The 19,547-nt window shown below is 56.2% G+C and overlaps 9 protein-coding genes across 9 annotated transcripts; 4 read left to right on the top strand and 5 right to left on the bottom strand.

Annotated features, from left to right (window-relative positions):
- Window positions 1-177: 177 nt before the first annotated feature.
- PG997_005608 (uncharacterized protein) lies at window positions 178-1,129 on the top strand (the record flags this gene model as incomplete). Its single annotated transcript, XM_066809923.1, has 2 exons — window positions 178-954; window positions 1,088-1,129. The coding sequence occupies 2 exons, from the start codon at window positions 178-180 to the stop codon at window positions 1,127-1,129; spliced, it is 819 nt and encodes a 272-aa protein (XP_066668846.1).
- Window positions 1,130-2,957: 1,828 nt separating this feature from the next.
- On the top strand, window positions 2,958-3,989 carry PG997_005607 (uncharacterized protein; the record flags this gene model as incomplete). Its single annotated transcript, XM_066809922.1, has 1 exon — window positions 2,958-3,989. The coding sequence occupies one exon, from the start codon at window positions 2,958-2,960 to the stop codon at window positions 3,987-3,989; it is 1,032 nt and encodes a 343-aa protein (XP_066668845.1).
- Window positions 3,990-4,853: 864 nt separating this feature from the next.
- Window positions 4,854-5,930, bottom strand: PG997_005606 (uncharacterized protein; the record flags this gene model as incomplete). The annotated part of the gene is given in 3 exon segments (XM_066809921.1): window positions 4,854-5,018; window positions 5,029-5,385; window positions 5,433-5,930. 3 exon segments carry the CDS (start codon window positions 5,928-5,930, stop codon window positions 4,854-4,856), a joined length of 1,020 nt encoding a protein of 339 aa, XP_066668844.1.
- A 472-nt stretch (window positions 5,931-6,402) lies between these two features.
- PG997_005605 (uncharacterized protein) lies at window positions 6,403-7,039 on the bottom strand (the record flags this gene model as incomplete). The annotated part of the gene is made up of 2 exons (XM_066809920.1): window positions 6,403-6,663; window positions 6,761-7,039. The coding sequence occupies 2 exons, from the start codon at window positions 7,037-7,039 to the stop codon at window positions 6,403-6,405; spliced, it is 540 nt and encodes a 179-aa protein (XP_066668843.1).
- An 872-nt stretch (window positions 7,040-7,911) lies between these two features.
- PG997_005604 (uncharacterized protein) lies at window positions 7,912-8,703 on the bottom strand (the record flags this gene model as incomplete). Its single annotated transcript, XM_066809919.1, has 1 exon — window positions 7,912-8,703. One exon carries the CDS (start codon window positions 8,701-8,703, stop codon window positions 7,912-7,914), a length of 792 nt encoding a protein of 263 aa, XP_066668842.1.
- A 1,553-nt stretch (window positions 8,704-10,256) lies between these two features.
- PG997_005603 (uncharacterized protein) lies at window positions 10,257-11,687 on the bottom strand (the record flags this gene model as incomplete). Its single annotated transcript, XM_066809918.1, has 1 exon — window positions 10,257-11,687. One exon carries the CDS (start codon window positions 11,685-11,687, stop codon window positions 10,257-10,259), a length of 1,431 nt encoding a protein of 476 aa, XP_066668841.1.
- A 2,625-nt stretch (window positions 11,688-14,312) lies between these two features.
- Window positions 14,313-14,942, top strand: PG997_005602 (uncharacterized protein; the record flags this gene model as incomplete). The annotated part of the gene is made up of 3 exons (XM_066809917.1): window positions 14,313-14,377; window positions 14,460-14,818; window positions 14,878-14,942. The coding sequence occupies 3 exons, from the start codon at window positions 14,313-14,315 to the stop codon at window positions 14,940-14,942; spliced, it is 489 nt and encodes a 162-aa protein (XP_066668840.1).
- A 552-nt stretch (window positions 14,943-15,494) lies between these two features.
- Window positions 15,495-15,787, bottom strand: PG997_005601 (uncharacterized protein; the record flags this gene model as incomplete). The annotated part of the gene is made up of 2 exons (XM_066809916.1): window positions 15,495-15,593; window positions 15,647-15,787. The coding sequence occupies 2 exons, from the start codon at window positions 15,785-15,787 to the stop codon at window positions 15,495-15,497; spliced, it is 240 nt and encodes a 79-aa protein (XP_066668839.1).
- Window positions 15,788-16,120: 333 nt separating this feature from the next.
- PG997_005600 (uncharacterized protein) lies at window positions 16,121-17,662 on the top strand (the record flags this gene model as incomplete). Its single annotated transcript, XM_066809915.1, has 1 exon — window positions 16,121-17,662. One exon carries the CDS (start codon window positions 16,121-16,123, stop codon window positions 17,660-17,662), a length of 1,542 nt encoding a protein of 513 aa, XP_066668838.1.
- Between the last annotated feature and the right edge of the window lie 1,885 nt (window positions 17,663-19,547).

Below are 19,547 nucleotides of genomic sequence, written 5' to 3'. Positions count from 1 at the left end.
GTAGATAATGCCTGCGTAGCCGAGATTAGGTTGACTCAAAAAGTCGGTCGCTTTCACCACACACCAGAACCAGAGAACGGGGAAATGAGCAGTTAATCTTATCATGAGCACTCGCTTATTACTATTATAATACCCTCAACGAGAAGAAACAAGTTCCCTTCCTACTCGTTTTCCGCCATGATTATCCCCACGACCGTCGTCGTCGTTCGAAGGGACTTCTCCTCCTCCTCCGACCCCGCCGCCGCCGACGGCAGCAGCAGTACGGGCGGCCCCCGAAACCTGATCATCATCTCCACCGTCCTCGGTAGCGCCCTGCTCCTCGCCACGGTCCTGACACTCCTGCTGCTGTGGAGCCGGAAGCGGCAGCGGCGGCGGGCCGAGTACCGGGAGGCGCGCCTGCGCGACCCGACCCTGACCTGGGACGACTACGAGCGGCGGCGGAAGCTGCGGCGCTCCATGCTGATGTGGGAGGAGGAGGTCCAGCGCGACATCATCCTGCGCAAGACGCTGCAGAGCCGGACCTCGTTCAACACCTCCCAGTCCCAGCTACGGACGGTGCGGACGCAGACACCGCCGTCCCCCACCGCCACCGCCCACACCACCCACACCACTCACACCACTCACACCACTCACACCACTCGCACGCGCACGCGGCAGCCCAAGCGGATGCGCTCGCAGTCGTGGCATCCCAGCACCGTCCGGGCGGGCACCAGCTCCGCCTTGTTCCCCGAGATGACGGAGAACGAGCACCGGGACGGCTTCGTCCAGGAGTGGCGGGACATCGAGGCCTCTCTCGACATGACGTGGCAGATCCTCACCGGCAAACGGCACCCGTCCACGGACGACACGCGGCGGCATTTACTGAGGGATAGCTCGGACGAGCCGCTCGCGCGGCCGCCGACGGCGCTCCTCAAGCAGCCGTCGCTCTGGGCCCACCCGGCGTTTAGGGGTCTGGTGCGCACCGGGCCGAAACACTCCAGCTTACCGGCCACGATAAGCGGCACGTCGTGACGATTTCATCGACACTTACCCCATGGTAGCTCCCAGCAGGGAGCAAATGCACATAGCATAAAACTCGGCCGTGTAGCCGAAACTACGCAACATCTACAAGGAGTTCATCGGAGAATAGGGGCATAAGGCATGGTGGGAATTGATTGGTGTTATCGGTTTAGCAAAGCGGGTGTTCCATGGGTAGCGAATAATGTTTATACCCCTTTTTACGTACGTACTTACTTGTAGCTAGCCACGTGCCATTGAGGATCGATCCAGGGATCGGTTCAATGGATGGCCTGTCAGCTTCTCGACACACTTTCCGAGAACAAAAGACAGACACACTCCTTGAATACAATCAATTCAAACATCATCCGACGTCCGTCTTGGGCTGTGTCAGGTAGAACCATTTGAACCGGAAAGCAGTCTATGCTCGTGGCTAATCGTCGTCTGCCTCTGATCGCTAATTACACGTAGATGAGCATTGTGACATAATCTCTGGTTCTAGACTACTTTGTTGCTGATTACTTTTCTTCCCTCGAGGTTTTTTGGACTGTCAAAGGGGTGCTAAGGTGTCCTCAACCAGCAGGCCTACGTACGCCGGCGAAAGGGGTTGGAAACTCTGAGTGATCAAGTGTGTCATTACAGAGTGACTTCCAGTCCATCTTCATCTTGGGAGGTCTCGATTCTGAATGTCATTCGTGGTTGACGATGCTAGCCTTCCTAGTCCCCAGCTCGGCGGGCACTGGATGCAGACGACTCTGCGCCACATCACTCTTAGTAAAGTCTTTTTCCATTATTTTATACATACACGCTTTGCCGAGCCCCTCAACCATCTGCCATACAAACTCAGTCTGCTCTAGCTTGACGATGGACGATTTTATTGGCTGTTCACTGATCATTTGCCGGAAGCTCCTAGCCCCTGAATGCGGCCGCACTCGGCTATTCCTTCGAGACCAGCTTGAAGTGGTGGTATTGCAGGAACCGCACTTTATACTTTTTGCACTCAAATGGAAGTAATTGGTTTTCTCTACCTGAAATAGAGGCCAGAATACATGACTGGTTCTGGCTGCAACGAGTTCCGGGTAACAAACAGTTTCTGGTGCCAATTCCAGAAGGAGCTTGGAGTTTGAGCAACAAGCAACAGTTGTCTCGCTATGGCAAGAGGGAATCTTCCATTCTGTTTTCTGACAATAAATAAAATCGATATCAGGGTTTTTGTTAAGAGACGACACCATGATGATGTCCCCAAAGTCCAACTAGCACACGTCAAGCTTGCCGTCACGTGAAAACCGAGGCGGTTAGCTTACGGCATTGAGCACCATGCCCAACTAAACACGTCAAAGATGCTTGCACCAGCAGTAGTAAATCGTGACTTCATGACACAATCGCTGTCCATCTAACGTAACCAGAGCAGGTGCTCAGGTAATGAGGCCACAGCAAAGCCTGCTTTTAGGTAAAATGACACTGTTATGGGCGGCAGTGTGTCATCTCCTTTAGATTTTCCGCTGGCTTACCTGAAGCTTGCTTCGATGCCAGTGTAATGAATGACTGACCGGCTGGCTTTGCCACGACTTGCGTGATGCGTGGTGGGATTCGCACCATACCGAGCGGTAAGAAGGCCGGATCCAGATCCAGTGGCGCCGCATTCGACTACCTACGAAGGCGAAAGAAAGGGGGCCGCCGACGACTAGCTACATGCTAGAGAGTAGCCACAAACTTCAAACACACCGAACCTACGTCTCTTTATAAAAGCGATGTTCCTCCCGCCCCGAATACCCAAAAGAAATTCCTATTCCTCATCACGCAACTACCATCATCATCACCAGTCACTCTTTTATCCCACCACACTCTTTTGGCAATTTGTCATTAGCACAGCTTCACCCAGTCCTACCTGATCCACACTCACTCACTCACATCTCTCCAACCAGACAAACAAAACCGTCCGCTCCTCGCTACCAGACAAAATGAAGACCAACGCCGTCGTCGCCGCCATCCTCCTCGGTGCCGCCCCCTTCGTCGCCGCCCACGGCGACTCCTACGGCAAGCCCGTCCAGCAGCAGCAGCAGCAGCAGGACTCGTACGGCAGCGGAGCCCAGCCCACCATCACGGCCGCTTCGGCGCCCGCCCCCGCCTCGACCCAGGCCTCGTCGCCCGTGTCGGGCAGCTACGGCCAGTCGCAGCCCCAGCCCGTCCAGCAGCAGCAGGGCTCGTCCCCGGCCTACGGCCAGCAGCAGCAGCAGCAGCAGCAGCAGCAGCAGGGCCAGGGCGCCTACGGCGGTAACATCGGCGTCCAGATCCCCAACATCGTCGGCGGTGTCGTCAAGGGCGCCCTGCCCCTCGTCGGCGGCGTCGTCAAGGGCGCCGTGGACGGCCTCGTCGCCCCCGTCGTCGGCACCGCCCTCAACGTCGGCAGCAAGGTCCTCGGCAACATCGGCGCTAACGTCGGCGTCGGCGTCAACGGCCAGGGCTACACGGGCGGCAACGTCGGCGGTCAGGTGGGCGCCAATGTCGGTCTGCCCGGCGTCGGCCTGTCTGTCGGTCTTCCTGGTGTGGTGGGCGCCAACGTCGGCGTCAACGCCCCCGGCAGCGTCGGCGTCTCGGCGGGCCTGCCCTACCTGGGCGTCGGCGCCGGCGCCAAGGTCGGCCTTGACGGCGTCGGTGCCAATGCCAACATCCCCGGCTTCGGCGTCGGCGCCAAGGCTGGCTGGGACGGCGTCGGCGCCAAGGTCGACACGCCCTTCGGCGGCGTCGGTGCCAATGTCGGCCTCAACGGCGTCGGTGTCAAGGCCGGTGCCAGCGGCGCTCCCGGTGTCGGTGTTTCCGTTGGCGGCTCCCCCAGCGTCGGTGTCTCCGTCGGCGGTGGTCCCGGTGTCGGTGCCAACGTCGGCACCAGCGGTGTCGGCGCCAGCGTCGGCGTTGGAGCCAACGGCCAGACCGGCCCTTACAAGCGCGCCCATGTCCGCGACTTTGGCAGCGTCGAGGTTGCTGAGAACTAGTGTTCGCTCCGCCGAGGTAAGTTGACCAGCAGAAAGTACACGGGCTGTTACCTTACCCTACAGTTCCCTTCTCATACCCCCTTTTGCAGAACATGGTCGCTCCGTCTCGTTTTCGGCACACAGTCACTGATACGCGGATTCTACATAGGTATGATGGGCTCTACGCAAGGGACCGTATTTGGGTAGATGCCATCTTTATGACAACACTGCTTTTATCTGTTTGAGGGTTGCATGGGCTAGACTGGAGCTGGGGCTGTGGCGGTTTTCACTTTCTTCTTCTAAGAGAGAGAGAGAGAGGGAGAGAAGGGAGCATGGGAAAAGAAAACAATGGGCCGGGGAAAACTGGGTGTTCTGTCGGTTTGGAGTTTATCGTTTTCGGGAATTGGTTTCTTGCCATTTATTATACCTTCTCAGGCTGTCTTACCACGGCCGAAAAAGTTCTCACGGATGCAGAAGCTCTGTCGGGGCCAACGGAGAAGAAGCGGGCCATGGACGGGGTGATCCGTCTTTGGAAGCTGCTCCCCTCGGGATCTGACTCTGCTTCTGCCATCAGGAAGACAATTAATTCGATGATGGTGGTATTGTTTAATCACTTGTCCTGTGTTTTGATCTCTCGTGACTGGTGCCCGCCAATTGACCCCCCAATCCATATGCTGAAACTTGTCGAGCCAAAACCTAGACCTTTCCCCTGCGCGCATCCTTTACTGGCATAACAAGCACTCCTCGACCTGGACGGTCTATGAAGTATGCTTGCCCTACACACGAATTCAGCCACAGCCGTACAAGAACGTGCGCGCAATGGCAATCGAACAAGAGATGCATTGAAGCTCCATCGACCCCCTCTACCTCGTAGACCGACCCAGCTCACATCTGATTGCACGGATGCTCCTCCTCCGCTGGCCCCAACTTCTTATGCGCCCACTTCTGGTGATACACCGTCCACCGCCACCCATTAAAATCGATCTCCGACACCACCGCCCCGTCGAACCCGAGCCCGAGCCGCCGCCGGTACGCCGCCGTCTTGGGCCCCTGGAGATACCACCGCCGCCGCCCGCAGCGCGGACAGAGCCCCCTCGCTCCCCTCGGCGGCTCCCCACGCCTCCGCCGACGCGAACCGCGGCACCGCGAACGCGTCCTGCCCCTCCTCGTCCAGCAGCGCGAGGAACGCGTACACGGCCCGCGTGAGCGCGCAGTCCGCGGTCCGGGGCGGCACCGACACCGCGGCCCGCGGCGGCAGGCGCGCGGTCAGGGGGCAGCCGCACACGGTGCCGGCGGGGATCTGGTCGCTGACCGGGTTGGCGGGCGCGCCGAAGTCGCACTCGATCCCGACCAGGGTCTCGCTTTCTACCCCGAACGCGTCCGGGACGACGGTGAAGGTGGTGTCGGCCCAGACGGTCTGCGTGCACGCGAGTGACCGGGGGCGCTCGCGTGGTAGAAGTCGACCTGGTGGGTGATGGCGAAGCGCCGGACCAGGCGCGCGTCGTCGCCCAGGTCCTGCAGCCAGCGCTCGAGGTACAAGACGTCCCAGGGCTCCTGGACCCAGAGGCCGACGCGCAGCAGGTTGTCGCCCAGATAAAGTGTCAGCACCTCGTGGCGCACCTGCCGGCACGTCTGCGCGATGGCGGGGGTCCAGAAGCGCGGGCGCGCCGACGCGGGCATGCGGTAGCGGCGGAAGGAGGACGGGTACTGGGGCGGCGTCGCTGGCAGGAGCAGGGCGTAGATGGCGTTTCGGAGCTCGAGCGGGAGCTTCGCGAGGAGGTGGCAGCCCTCGTCCCTGCTGCTGCTGCCGTTGGCCGCGCCATCTGACGAGGGCTGGCGCGGAATTAAGGGGGCATTAGCTGCTGCTAGCTCGGTAGGCTGTGTAGGCGTAGCAGCCGGAGCGACGACTGATTGACATGGTTGATCGTGAGTAGTAGTAGGATGGACGGTCATATCCGCCATGCCTGGACCAGAAACATTGTTTCCTAGTACGGGGGTAGGGGAACGGGGCATTCGTATATCTTTATTAAATACTTTGTCTACCGCTCAGCTCTGCCTGACCAAAGTGGCTGGGGGGCGAAATCATGCAGTGAGTCACTAGTAGGATGCGCGCGCGAACGAAACACGGCTCCGCCGTTGGCGCCGGCTCAACGTCTGGGGCTAATGGAAATACATTATGCGTGCAGCTTGCGACTACACGGACTCCTACTTGTTTAATAACAAGCGAGAACTGCAATAAAAATAGCAACCCGAAGCGACCGGTGCATTCAGATAGTGCAGTTGACCAACAAAGACCCACTAGACGGTACTGGACTTGAAGCAAAGTAAGGCAATTGATTGCCGATTGGGCGACATGGCAAAGTCATCGCCTCGCCCCAAGAAGCCTCATCAAGTCCCGGGATACTTCTCCCCTTGATCCCACTAAGTATGACAGTCATCCAGCGTTAGCATTTGACTCATCGCTCCTAATGACAACCTCGAGGACGGGGCGTATGCTTACATGCTCCACGATGCACCCGGCATCCCACCGGTACCTGTCGACAATCTCACCACTCATGCTGTTGCGGTAGTGCAGCCAGCTCATCGGGCTGTTGAACGTCGTGCCCAGCACCGTGATCTGGGTGCTAGGCCAGATGGGGCCGAGGACGTCCAGGGCCGGTCCTGGGCCGTCGCCGCTTGCGAACGGGTTGTGGTTCTGCGCGCACCGTCTTTCGTATTAGTACTCTCATCTATCTATCCGTGTCGAAACGGCGAGGCTGTCAATCAATCAATCAATTAGCCAATGTACGTACCCTGTAGGAGGCGGCGATGTACTCAAACGCCTCGGTCAGGTTCTTGGTGACCAGGAAGGCGTTGGCGAACTTGTCGAACCGGGCCTCGGTCTCCTCGACGCTCGGTGCGGGCGTCATGGCCACGCAGGGCGGCGGCGTCACGACTGCTGCGGGACGGAGGTCCTCCTCCACCATCACTCTACTTGGGACCTCGGAGGTGCTCCTGGTCGGCGCCGCCGAGACCATCTCCATGGCGCCTAGAAGCCCCGCGAGGAGCGCGACGATGCGGACTCTGACCATTGTGTGTGTATGTGGGCGGACGACAGACAGACAGACTTTAGGTGCTTCCAAGTACTTCAGCGACCGGGTCAAAATAATGCGTCGGTGGGAGTTGGGGGAGGAGAGAGGGCAGTCGAATGTCCAATTGCCCTCAGGCGAAGTAGCCTCCTTATATCGCCATGTTGAGTTGTGTTGGTCGGTATAGAGCCAAGAGGAGACCACCCTCATTCATTTGCGCAGTTCCTAATGAAGAAGGTCGACGTCTCGATGGGGTTGGTTCGGCACTTGTGCCTGCCGCAATGCCGCCGATCTCCCAAGGGAATTCCCACGCGGGGGTTCGCCATTACCCGGTTTTCCCGCCTTGGAGACCAGGGCGCGCATTCGGCTCTTGCGATAGGAGCGTTCCTGAAGCGGTATATTTCAGTAGATATAGGTACCGTGCAGTGCTATCTGCAAGCCTGAGGGGAATGCTTCTTGCCGTGGACGCATGTGCATGGGTAGATGATACGTTCGGGGTTTGGATGATGGTACGATGACGTCGTGAAGAATCCAGCATCAAGAGCATCGCTCATCGAGAGCCTCACCATATGCCATGGTCGCAAATTTGAAATTGTATGAGGATGATTTTCAGTAAAAGAACATCGTCCGTCAGCCAAGAGAAATGAGAAGCTGAAGTCGATGTCAAGCTTCCCCAAACGAGATCGCTCAAAAGCCAACCAATCAATGCACAAACCCAGAATCAATGAAATGCAAACGAACGCAACTCGGTTTGTACTTTACTTCTTATTCAATTTTAGGTATTATGGGTTATATACCATAGATTCATACCATATGTAGATTTGCAGCCACATGCTTTAGGCCAGCTCCCATTTTCCCCCTTCTATATCGAGACCTCACCCTTCTTGGGGGGTCTCCTCCGCACCGCGCACGGAGGCAAGCAGCTTCACCTGCGGCGCGAGCAGCATCACGTAGCACGAGTGCAGCCGGCGGGGCACCGCGAACAGGAAGCTGCCGCCCCTGCGCACCTGGCGCCTCTCCTCCTCCCGCTCCTCCTCCGTCGTCATCATCATCATCGTCGCAGTGACACCCGTAGCAGTAGCAGCAGCCGCCGCAGTCGAAGTCTTCTCGTTCTGAGCCGTCTCGGCCTCGTTCTCGGTCCTGTTGGTCTCCTCCTCCCAGCGCGGCAGTGACGCGGCCTGGTCCTCGATGGCGACCCAGCCCTCGACGCGGTGCGCGGCGCGCAGGACCCAGCGGCCCGCGGGGCTGCTGTGCACGTGGGGCTCCATGGCGTCGCAGCCCTCGCGCTGCCACATGGTGAGGGCGTTGGAGAGGGACATGGCGCCGACGAACCAGCCGAAGAGCATCATGTAGAAGTAGGACGCGGCGCTGCTGAACGCGACGGCCCGGAACAGCGCGACGGCCTGCCACACACCACTGCTTCCATCAGCAGTGGCGGGTGTGGCCGCCTGGAAGCCGCGCACGAGCTCGGACGCGTCTTGCACCACGGTCGGCAGGAAGAACCACAGGTTCAGCACGCTCAGGCTGAGCCACATGGCGCTCGCGATCAGGAAGGCGGCCGCGTAGACGGTGCAGCGGCCGTGCGTGATGACCAGCAGGGCGGACAGCGAGTGCAGGACCACGATGAAGCAGCAGCTGTAGTAGAAGATGTCGTCGATGACCGACATTTTGAAGTATGTGTCAAGTGTATCGGTGATGTGTGTGTATATAAATGAAGAAGTAAGTGGATGTGCGTGTGGGCGTATGTGTGTCTTATTTCGTGATATATAGTTTAAACAAGAAAATGGGTATATGTTGCAATATATGCTGGGTATCGTTGATGTTGTTGGTGGTAGTGGTGTTTCCCGTTTTCCGACTTAGTTACTGCGGTTGTGGTTCCGGACCCCGAGATTGAGCAAAAACCCGACGACGATGCACTTCAGGTGGACAAGAGTGAAATACGATAGAAAACAAAACAATAAGGGGAGACAGACCAGCAGAAAAAAAAAGGGGGAGAAGCTGAGATTAGATTGAAGACAATGTTGTTGACGATCGATTTCGGATCCCGGCCAGCGGAGGCGTACGTAAGGTATTTATTTATTTAATACTTGATCGGTAGCCATGGAAGAGTTGGAAGGACAGGCACCGCGGAGTGCCGTCGACTCGTTCGAGGGAGGATCCCAAGCACCAAGTGTAAAGTGCCCAAGTAGACTTTTGGTGGAGTGTGGGCTGAAACACCCTTACGAATGCTGTTTCGAGGCCCATGTTTCTGCGCGGGATTAGCGCAACGCTGATGAAGACGTAGCCCGGTGTCACCTAAACGTGAATTGGGCGACTAAGTGGGCGCCTTGGCAGATCTCTCTTTCGGCCGCCCCAGCTTCGGTTCAGGGGGCATGCAGTAGTTGAGAGGGGCATTACATAGTCCATTACTGCCCTCTACCGGACACGAGCATGACGAAAGGGGTGGTGCCGTGTTGAGAGTCGGGCAGGAAAAGGGAGGCTGGTAAGCGACGTGCGTGCATATTGGTTGTGATTGATCCTACTAAGACCTCTGCGCTGTAATGCATACAGTACCTTAGGTGGTAGGTAAATAAACCAACAACAATGAGGTGTTCTAGCGACAGAGCTAGCGGCCGGCCCGCTTGGGTTGGTTCTAAACTTCTAACTTCTGGACGACCGACGAACAACTGGGGACGACTTTGGGTTGCTGTCAATTCTGAGCTGATTCAACGTCACCGGAATAAGGGAGATCGACATGATCCCTGCCGCCAAAGACGCAACTCAATTGACGGCGTTGCACATCTCCATCAGTCATCCCCGTCCCATTTGTCAATTGCTCGAGTCAGTAAACCGGGCGAGCTTGTGGGGTTTTTGGATTTCTGGATCTTGAATCTGGAATCTTGATTTCTTGGAAGTTGGCAAGTAAAGCAAAGTAAATCGGGAATAGGAAATAAATAAAAAATTGGTAAAATGTAAGATGTACGCCTGCTCCCCCTAGATTGTTGCTTGCATCCCCGGCTGGACAAGGTCGTAAGATAAAAAAAGTAAGTACAAAATACAGACATGGAAGAAGAAGAAGAAGAAGTAGAAGGCGTAAGTTCGTCAAAGCGTTAGCGTCATTCCTTTTCCACCTTGTTCACCAGCCAGTGTGTGTGTGGCCATAGTAATCCTTCCTCCACCCTCGTCCTCCCTCATCCGGACCATCATCATCCATCCCCCATCCCTTCGTGTCTCAACCAACTCAATCGCACTCGTCGCACCCCGTCTGGAACCCCTTCTGCTCGTCGAGGTGCAGCCGGTAGTCGCCGCGGACGAACGCGGCCAGCAGGTTGTTCTCGTACCCCAGGATGCCCTCCATCGACTTGCCGATGCGCCGCGCCTCCTCGAGCGAGACCACGCCCGCCATCTCGTTGCGGTCGTTGCGGCAGTTGGACGACGCGCTGCCGCCGCTGCCCGCGAGCGCCCCCAGCGCCGTCCAGCTGAGCCGCTTGCCCTTGCGCGACACCTCGCGCACCGCCTTGGCCAGCGCCGACAGCTCCCGCATCTCGCTCACGTCCCGCTCGATCCGGCACACCTCCCCCAGCACCCCCGCGCGCGGGTTGCCGTCCGGGAAGAGCGCGTCCAGGTAGTCGTCCAGCGTGAACCGCCCGCCGCTCGCGAGCCACGACTTGGACCGCCGATAACCACGAGAGCCGTGGTGCGACTGGAGACCGTAGACGGCGCCCACGACGCGGCCCTCCATGCGCTGCCGCGCGCCCAGGAAGACGCCGATCTTGGCGAAGGGGTCGTCCTCGAACGCGTAGTGGTTCACGATGGGGTATTCCGGGAAGTCTTCGCAGTTGCAGTTGTGGCCCTCGTGGCCGTTGTGGCTGCCCAGCGGCAGCGTCATTTCCGGCATCGCGGATCCGAAGGTGTAGACGTTGAACTTCCCCATCTGCTGTCCGGGCGGGAGGTCGGCGCAGAGGCGCGACATGACCCATGCCATATCCAGTGCGCCGGTGTTGTGCACGATGATGTTCATCTGCTTTGATCGCAGCTTGACGCAGTTAGCGCGAACGTGATTGTACACGGCCGTCGAGGTGGGCGTAGGGACTTGTAGCGTTCGCTGGAGGAATCTCGAGAGCAGGTCCACTGGGAACCCGAGCCGATACGGTAGGAACGTGTGCATGTCGTGGTTGAAGAGTTCCGTCAGCTTGGGCAAGGTCTTCTTGCGGAGGTGGTCTTCGCTCCATTCCATGCCGCCGACCACGGCCCACGTATAATGTTCCCATCCTTCTTCTTTCTCTTCGTCGGTCCCATTCCAGCGGCAGATGAAAGTGCGATCCTCGCTGTTGACGAGCTGGATCAGAGACCAGATCAGGCTGCACTCGACCAAGAGGAGAGGTAGCACGAAGAAACCAGGTATCATAAGCCACATTGGGATAGCTGTTAGTAGTAATTGCAGTTCGAGTAGGGAAAGGGCCGAGTAGAGGAATATCTCGCGGTACTCTTTCCAACTCATCTGCCCCCTTCGTCGGGTAAGCGAAGTCGCGAAAGCGGCAAAGATCTTGGAGACTGCGCGCATGCAGTACATCGCATCCGTTCGCAACAGCGGCCAGATTGAATGCTCGTGCGTCAGAGGGACGGTTCCTGTCGCCCCGTCCATCAGGGGGAGGATATAGCTGATGCTCATTGCCGATTGGTCCCGCGTCGGGGAGAAGGGCCCCATGGAGGATCTCGGCGACCCCATTGAGGAGGAGGTCGTCGTCCGCACCAGCCACGGCAGAGCGGTCATCCCGAGAAGCGGCAGTTCGAGCTGCGCAGACTTTCGTGAACGCGACGACAGGGACGAATGACGTGAGTGGGGGTTTTCCTTCCCCAGATGTCTGGGACGAAGCGTTATAGCAGGCGGTAATCTATCAAACAACATTCCAGAGCGTGAACGAATGACAATGTCCCGAAGCAGAATAAGTGATTCGCAGGCCGGCATTCATCCCTTAAAATATTCCTATCCGTCAAGACTTGGGCGTAAACATAAACACACAAGGCGAAATTGAGAGGCGCCCGTTGCTGGTCAAAACGGCTGCGCCGGTGAAACTCTATTGTCCATCTGAAGATGGATGGCTCGCGGCAGTTTCACGAAGGAACAAACAATAACAACTCGGGGGTCGGGGGTGCCATCTGCCTAGCGACTTTTGCGGGAGGCAATCGTGCTACTGATAAGACGAGTCATCGCGTTTTCGATAGTCAAGACCGGCCTTCCTTAGAAGTTGCGTTGGTATGATGGGCCAGCTGCTGCTTGTCGTCATTGGACATCGTCTGCTGCATCACCAGGGGCTGCAGAAATTTACAGCCGGCAGCAACTCACTACTTAGATAGTCTGGCTACGCCTCGTAAATGTGCCACGGCCATTGTGAAAGGGGTTTTCGGTAGTGCAGGACCACCCGAGGAACGGCTACCACCCTTTAGTGATATTTTGGACAACAGACGGCCAAGCCCATCGTCTTGGAACTAAGTAACCACGAGCCTCCAAGCTACGGTTCGCTAGGAGTCGACTCCTGAAAGTGTCACCTTATCGTTGCCGGTTGATGTGGTACCAGCCGGATACCATGAGAAAGTCATTTTTCTGGCATTGCAGACGCACAGTAGGTTGCAGCCTACATGTAAGTGTGAAGTATAAACTGAAGTCATAGAATTAGCTGGGTACATGGGACAGATAGCGGTTTTTCCTCTTCGGCGGTCTTTGCGGCGTTCGTTGGACAATACGCTCCCGAGACATGCTCCCGAGGCTCCGACATAGATACACACACACGAAGATATTTTGGACCGTCGACGCCAAATGAGAGGGCATCGTCAATGTGTATCGTCGCAGTGACTCGAACGAGAAGGTCCAAGTACTTGCGAGTCTTGGCGAAGTGGTAAATTCGGTTATATGATCTCTGTTAATGCGTCGCAGTCGAGGTCAGAACTGACTTGCATTCTCAAGAAACCATAGAGCTTCCAGCAGACGAACTCGCTGGATTGAAGCCGGGTATCATCGGCAGTAGAGACGAAAGAAAAATTGAGCAGAGTCCCGAGACTGAAATTATTTTCGTACAGGTTCTCTCATATAGCATGTTCTGTAGAGAAGTTGTGGCGAGAAGATACCATCAACGCAGATGGGTTGGGTGATGTGGCCCGATACAAGCCCTTGGGTCGCTTTCGCGAAGTCCAACAAGCAGCATGGGCCCTGCCATGATTGCCCGCCCTATCGTGATGGCCAAGGGTTAAGTCTGAGGGCAAGCAGACTAGAATGTTCTGTGCGACATGGTCTATCAATTCCGAAGTTGACGATGCAGTCGTGGTGCAGCAGGTCTTGGTTGCGACGGTCGGATGTTTGCTTCTAGTTTTCTGGTTTTCTAGTTCAGGCGACGCTGCACCGTGACTGCGACTGTGGGTAGCTGCTGCACTGGGCAGATTGGCAAGACTGACCCAACCCAACAAAGCCTCGGTCTCGGTAATTGAAAGAACCGTCAGACAAGCTTTACCAGTTTGATTTGCCACGCGAGAAGGACCAAGCTGGATGTCTTGGCCACGAGCAGGAAGGTTTCAAAATGTTTACCTCCGGGCAAGACTGGGTGATGGTGGGCAATGCTAAATGAAATATATTGTCGTCGGTTTTAGCCTATTGATGGATGATCTGGAAGGCCAGGCAGTTCTTGTCTTTGCCTCCCGCTACAACCACTGCAGGACGGGGAGCAGAGCAGGGTGGCAGGCTCCCAGGCTCCCCACGGCCTAATTTTTAGTGGGCGACACGGCCTGTTGGGGGCCCCGTACAACTCCATGTAACCCACGAAGACGGGCTCCAATCAACTACGGCAATGTCAGCCAACTGCAGTGGCAATGGAATCGAAAGACAAAAAGGGCATATAACAAAGACCCCCTCTAGATACGACAGTGATGCCACACCATATGGTGGTGCTATGGCCGGGGCGAATGGAATGCACATTCCTTGGTTCCCGATCCGGTCGCGATCCGGTTGTCTGGTGTAGGGGGGCAATGTCTCTGGGTAATTAAGCCAGCACACTCCCCCTCGGTCAAGCCCTGGATGTCTCTCTCCAGCGGCTCGTAACACGTAATAATGAACACGTTCTATTTTTGTGCTTTCAGCTGGCAAACTTTGAAAATATCGAAATTTTGACGACATATATAACCTTTTCGCCATCATTTCAATCATACCTATTCCACTCACCAGCCATTGCAACATCAGCTCTTTCCGAACCAAACAATGAAGTGGACCAACACCATCGTCTCGCTAGCCTTCACGGCCACAGCCATCATGGCGTCTCCCTTTGTGAACAGCCGCGCAAAAGGAATCGATGTGTACAAACTCACAGTCTCAGGGTAAGCATTCTTATCCCCTTCAATCCGTGCTTCATTTCCGTGCACGTGACACCCGCCATCATACTGACAAAGGGACCAATAGCGGAAACCAAGAGCTAGACGGCCAGGTCCTGCGCATGAAGGCCAACAAGATCGGCGTCTACGGCGGCGGGGACAAGTTCATGATGGTGAAGGTGTACCCGGCCTCCAGCTCGAAGCCCGGCTGCAGCACCCTGCACACCTACCCCATCGGCATCGTGGATCACGCCGTCGCCATCAATGGGACCAGCGCCTTCCGCGACTTCGTCGACGTCACCCAGCCCGCCGGTCTGAGCGCCAGCAACAGCATGACCAACTGGAACTCCTTCAAGATGGCCGACAACCTCCTGAAGCTCGACATGGGCGGGAAGTGGGTCGCGTTCCCCGACGGCAACGGGGGCTATAATGTCAAGTGGTTTGATGGTAAGGCTCCAGAATTGCAGCACGCAAAGAAATGAGTATTAGTGGTAACAATCTTGCAGGACAAAGTTTTGTCACCCAGGACTACATACCCATCTCCATCAAGTACACGAAAGTGAAGAATTAGAGCAGAATTCGGTGTGCCCAGGGGTAGGCGTGGCCATCACTATGTTCCAGGACTACTTATGTTTTGACATAGCCGGCGATGAACGAAACACCAGCCAAGACCGTGAAAGGGTGTATGCGCTTCTCTTGAAAGTGGGTTTTGCTGTTAGCAACTCAGTTCTTTGCTTTGAGTACGAAAAACGGAAAACAGAAGGAGAAAAAGCAAGGATTCACCTGGGGAGTCTGTTAATACTGCCTCACAAGGGGCTTGGTCTAATATTCAAGCTGGAGTTGAACAGTTATGATCTTCTTGCACTTCGGACTCGTCCGAGACATTGTGACAGATATCATCTTCTTAACACACTTCAGCTAGCTTAAAACATACGACAGCTGCCACTGTATGCATCAGTCAATCAAAAGTCGCAGTGTAGTGTATCATACATAACGCTACCCTTTTTGCCCCTATTTTGAAGATGATTATCAGCATACGTGCACTTATTTTGGCCAGGTTGTCAGAGTCCTTCTTTTGACAGCTAGAAAGGTCATTGATACTGCGCAGAATCTCTACCTCAAATTATATCTCGGTCAAATACTCGTTTGGATTAGTCGAAGCACCGCACAGGTTCTCGTTGTGTCCCACAATCTTGAAGTATAAGACATTGGTGGTGAAGCCCTACAAAGCCAGGAGGACCAGGGATTGGTGCAACTTATCCTAAGGCAAGATACCCCGAGTCTTGTACCGGGCATTTCAGGGGTCGCCGAGATCCATTGTGATGATCTAAGCGGGTCGCTGCAGGTCGCCGTCGCCAGCACCTGCTCGTTTACAATGCGCTTTAAGCGGAGACCCCAGGCAACGACACCATTCATTGTGTTTGTGCCCTACAATCCAGAAAAAGAAACTGAAAAATCCGCAGTTGCCAGCTACACCTTTTCTCCATCCATCTGTGAATTTTATTTCACGGGGCCTGCGAATTTTCAGACCATCCAACCTTCTCTTCCCAACCCTCAACATATTCCGGTGAAGCCTTCCTGCCTTCATCGAAACTGGCCAGAACAATTTGAGCACAATCACCGTTGAGTAAACAGTAAGTGATAATTCCAACCTCGGTACCCGATCATAAATGCTAACATGTATTGGAAAAGGTCCGACCTTCTGGCCCACCACCTTGCTTTCGGTCAAGCATCACTCACTCGAACATCATGGACACCGCAACCCGACGCAAGTTGGCCGTTGAGCGTGCCAAAGTCATGGAGATCGTCACCGACATCTTCAGAGACAAGCTGCCCGAACTGACCCCCGACGAGGACCCCGAAATCCGCAAGCGATGCGGCTACTGCGAGCAACCCGGCAAGAACCACTGCGCCCGTTGCAAGAACGCCCTCTACTGCTCCCGCGAGTGCCAGGTCAAGGACCACCCTCTCCACAAGACCCTCTGCAAGACTTACGACGACTTCACCGATGCCAAGCGCCCCTCCAAGTCCCATGTCCGCGCCATCCTCTTCCCCGCCGCCGAGACCACGCCCAAGCTCGTCTGGATCGAGCAGAAGGTGGCCGAGGGCAAGACGACCATCTACGCCGACAAGCACTTGGGCCGCTACCGCTACCGCATGACCTTCAACCTCACGAGCGTCAACGCGAACCTCCAGGTCATCGGCCGCGAGACCATCGGCCACGGCCTCGTCGGCCTCTCCGAGTCCAACTGCCCCGCCCCCGGCTGCGTCCTGAACAAGAGCTACATGGCCCTGGGCGAGCCCGCCCACATGATGCCCCGATTCGGCAACCTGATATTTCTCGCCACCAAGCCCGATCCCGCCTTCAAGGGCCACAACGTCGTCCTGGCCGACGTCAACCTCCGCGACCACCGCCATGCTCTCGACAACTTGCAGCTGTACGAGATGAACCACGCCGCCGGCCCGCCCGAGCGCCTCGCCACCCTGACCGAGCCCATCGAGACCATGCCCGCCCTCCTCATCCACGGCGACGGCGCCTACATGCGCTGGAACGCCTTGCCCCGCGCCCCCGTGCAGCGCATGCAGAAGCTCACGACGCGCCTCACCGTCGTCTCGAAGCGCAACGGGCACCAGGCCATCGAGCAGGACCACGCCGTCGCCGCGCGCCAGGTCGGGCTCGACTGGTTCTTCCGCTGCTACGCCATCGACACGCACGGCTGGGCCGAGGCCGACGTGACGCCCGCCGCGCTGCGCAACGACGCCGCGCGCCACCTGGTCCCGCGCGCGCCCACGTACAACCTGCGCCGCAACGAGCGCCTCGGGCTCAAGGTCGACATTCTCGACGACGGCGAGCCCGACTACATGCAGCGGGCGTACCCGCACGTCGGCTCGATCCTGCTGCTCGAGCGGAGCGGCGCCGTGCTCGAGCCCGAGCACGTCGAGGTCCTCAACCTGTTCATGGACTGCGTCGCGCCCTACAACGAGGACGGCGCCCGGACGGACCGCGTCGACGAGCGGGACTTGTATGTGGGACCCGGCAAGTGCGGCAAGGAGGAGGCTGCCGCGGCCTTCAAGAAGTTCTGGGACGAGTGGAAGCGCGGGCAGGCCGCGCGGGGTATTTCTGTCGACCACCTCGTGTCCCCCTACGAGCTCAAGGGCGATGTTGACCCGGGCAAGGTCATGGTCGCGACCATGATGAACAAGGTCCGCCGAGGTGTCGAGGTGGTGGATCAGAGAGCCGCCCAGGATGGAATTGAGCAGGGACAGAAGGGCTATACCTGGCGTCTTTGAAAGACTTTCCCCCGTTTTCGATACAAATTCTGGTGTTTTTGGTAAACTGAAAAAGTTTCCCAAAGCAGTTCATTCGGGATCGACGTAGGAATGGAAACTGCACATGGGGTGCACTCAGGAGGAAGGTTCTGGTGGTTCATACTAGGTAGTGTGGAAATTGTTTCCGCAAGTTAGTAATAATGAGAACCGCTTTTCTGATTAATTTATGCAAGATGTATCATATGGTGACTCGGGCACATGTCCTGCTCCAGTTCTGACCGCCAAATAAAAACTCCTTGGGCAGGGGCGTGGAGGATGAGTAGCTACCGAAACCTGGTCATTTCGACGACTACAAGATCCAGGAAGCTTCCGGCCGAAGCCTAGATAAGATCAAATCTGGAGTAACTAGCTCGGCAAGGCATATTAGCTTACCGTCCACCTGGGAACCGTCGGGGGATCTCCACAGGACTGATCGTACGATATCTGCCCATCAGCGATATATAGTGTCAAGCCAGCTCCACTTACCCCGTGCTCAGAAATGGAGAAGTCGACGTCAGGAACCATCGCTTGGTTGTTGAAGTTTCCTCTTCCTTTTGCATGATAGACAATCATCGATGTGTTTAAAGTACGCGGCATCCATCAGGCTTGGCTAGCATAAACAGCATCCTCACATCGGAGTAGTTGCGCGAGGTTTTCCCCATGGAGCGTTGTAGTGGCGTATAACCCTTGAAAGACGGGAGAGAGTTATCAAGACTGGTGAGATTTAGCCACAAGGAAACGCAGTGTTTGCATACGGCAATATGCCAGCATCCCGGTCCCCGAAGTCTACAACATGTTCAAGGATGAAGGGGCTGGATTCTGACTCAGCATGCGATGATCATATCTTCTACAAGTACTACGCCTTGAACGTATGGACGATATCAAACCGTGGCGGATTTCAACCAAGGCCTTATCCAGGCATAGTCAACAGGCCAGGCTTGTAGATTGGGTACTTGATCCTTCTTACAAGGGGCAAGTAGCGAGATTACATGCGTCAGAGATGTGGTAGCGTGTTGGATTCGACGAGTTACAGCTCTGTCAATAGGTATATCATGCAGTCACATTCAACATTGCTCGTGGCCGCTATTCAACGGCCTGTGTGTATCCCCAGCCACTTTAGATATGAACCATAGGCGAACCGTAATCCTATAAAGAACCATCCCCCCGCACTAGCTAGATGGCACGACCGATCTGCCCTCATTGTACTTGCGCCATCCGATGTAATCGATACTAGGGCAGTTTCTCCGAATAGACGATTCCTAGGTACTCGTATTGGTAGCTATATCCACGGATAATCCTCGTCATCCCGGCCTGTCACCTGAGTGTAGAGTTCAGACTATCTCAGCGTCCGGGGGAACCGGGTGGTCGGGCTGGGATAACTTCTCGGGATTGTATGCGGGAGATCACAGGTTAACATGGTTTTCCTGTCCAGACGGCATTTGGGAAGCATCCAAACAGAGCATTTCTTTCGGGATTTGCCCTCGAGGCGATTTCGCTGCGAGCTCCACTGGCTCTGCTGTAACGGTTCTCCAGATATGGTTGCGCTACGATCTCGGAAAAGATTTCGTGGGTGGGTCTGACAAACGCCGCGCCAAGACTCTGGTAACGAGGCGGGCGTCGAGGCGTCTTGAATAGAACTGAGATGCAAAATCCACGAATAAGCTACGAAGCGAAGCGGTGAAGTAGACGTTAGCCTAGACGGTATAGCTCCCATGTTATCTTCGGCAACTAGTGTAGTGTGCGGCAGCCGCATCGTGAGTTGTCGCCGTTGTTGCTGCGTTTCCTAGGCCATCCATGTTGGCAACATGGGAACGAGCGGGAACATCGCAGCGTCGGCCACCAAGACACAAACGCACAAGCCCTTTTC

Source organism: Apiospora hydei, assembly GCF_038363865.1.
Source record: "Apiospora hydei strain CBS 114990 chromosome Unknown utg000005l_segment0_segment0, whole genome shotgun sequence".
Lineage (NCBI taxonomy): Eukaryota > Fungi > Ascomycota > Sordariomycetes > Amphisphaeriales > Apiosporaceae > Apiospora > Apiospora hydei.
This window is presented reverse-complemented; position numbering and strand designations above follow the sequence as displayed.